A 1,701-nucleotide genomic window follows, 5' to 3' on the forward strand; every position below is an offset into this window, starting at 1 on the left:
GTGTGTGTGTGTGTGTGTGTGTGTGTGTGTGTGTGTTTCAGGGGAGTGATTTTACGCATGTACAGAAATATATGAATGTGATTATTCCTTCCAATTTCAACTGTTTTCTCAATGCTCTAATTGCCAGTTGCATTATGGCGACAGCTTCATATAGTGAGGCCCTTTCACATCTTTTTACCACCCTTGTTGTTTTTCTTGTTGCTACTGTTGCTCCTGATGTGTTTTTGTAATGTTGTTGTTATATGAGGATTTTCTTTTCCAAAACCAATAGAATCTTTTTTTTTCTTTGTTATCTCGGCTAACCCTTAATCTTATTTGTTGAATCTGTCATTTTCTGTCTGACCCCTTATATAGAAACTCTAAAAGTACTGTTCGCCAAAAGTGACGCCATTTCCTGCATTATCGATGCCATGAAGAAGTTCCCGGAGAAGGAAGAGCTTCAACTGAACGCCTGCCTCTCACTACTCAAGATGGCTTCCGCTTCAGGTAATCATCTTGCATTCTGGTCATTCGACATCACTTCAAATCGTGTGGGTGGCTGGCGGGTGCTATGCTCTGGTGTGGTTTGCTTCTTCTCTCCCTATTAAACATCTATCGTCCTTATCTCCCCTTCTCATTTGTTATGTTTGTTACTCTCTTGTAACGCATCTAATTTATTTTTTTGGCCCTCATATGACCTTATGCAGTTGCGAGCGCCGTAAAACCTCTACTAAAACTAAAATTAACTTCAAACCGTGCTGTTTCGAGACCCCTTTGACAAAGAAGAAACGTAACTTCGTAATTCATACAGATTCTGTTATTCCGTCTTCTTTATCTGAAACCTTAAAGAACGCAGGCAACAGCGTGCATACTATGTATTAATAATATACTTATAATAAGTGTTTCTGGTTTCTGATTTACTGATCTGACGTAACACTGTCTTTTATCTGCTGCTGATCGGACATAGTATGTGGTCGCTATTTTCTTAGAGAGTCAAACTAGTAAAAGCTCAATCCCGACAAATGATACTTAAAACAACGTCATCAGCACCACCATTAGCAATAGCTATAGCACCACAATCATTGCCTGCACCGCCACATAAATCACCACAACAGCGACTGTAGTAACAGCAATAATAGCTACAGCAACAGCAACTTATTATTCATGAACATTTTAGATGGAGATGGAAAAAGTGTGAGAAATATTTCAAATATTTAATTATTGATTATAATAGCTAACCGTTATTATGGGTTTGAAGTGTGTGAGAGAGGGGAGGAGCATCTCTGAGAGAGAGGTTAGGGGATGTCGTGAGGGGGAGGGTCAGTGAATGAGTTTGGTTGAATTGGTTGAGTATTTTTTTTTTTTGGGGGGGGGAGGGTAGGACAGGTTAGGTCTGATTATATAATTCAAGTAAACGTAGATTACGCGGTTTATCCCCTTTACAACAACCCGCCCTTGAAACCAACACCAACACCACTGCAAAATACAATATCTTTACTAAAAACACAAGTACCACCAACAGTGCCCGAAATAACAGTATCAAAACTTTAACCAATATCAGCAATACCTTTACAGCCAAAACTCGAACTTCAACGATGAACTACAATAACAAAAACAATAACTACATCAATGATGACACTAATACCAGATAAAAAGAATTGACACCCTAATAATACCTAAAATACAACGACAACCAGTACAGAGATTAACTACAACAACAAC

General features: G+C 38.6%; 1 protein-coding gene across 1 annotated transcript in view; it reads left to right on the plus strand.

Moving 5' to 3' along the window:
* The window catches only part of LOC101845117, a gene marked incomplete at its 3' end in the record, with an annotated part of 37,603 nt that overhangs the window by 19,330 nt on the left and 16,572 nt on the right, over positions 1–1,701 (plus strand). The window contains 1 exon segment of the mRNA XM_035971230.1: positions 355–486. Coding sequence (XP_035827123.1) covers positions 355–486 — 132 coding nt within the window.

The sequence above is a fragment of the Aplysia californica genome, unplaced genomic scaffold (assembly GCF_000002075.1).
Source record: "Aplysia californica isolate F4 #8 unplaced genomic scaffold, AplCal3.0 scaffold00400, whole genome shotgun sequence".
Lineage (NCBI taxonomy): Eukaryota > Metazoa > Mollusca > Gastropoda > Aplysiida > Aplysiidae > Aplysia > Aplysia californica.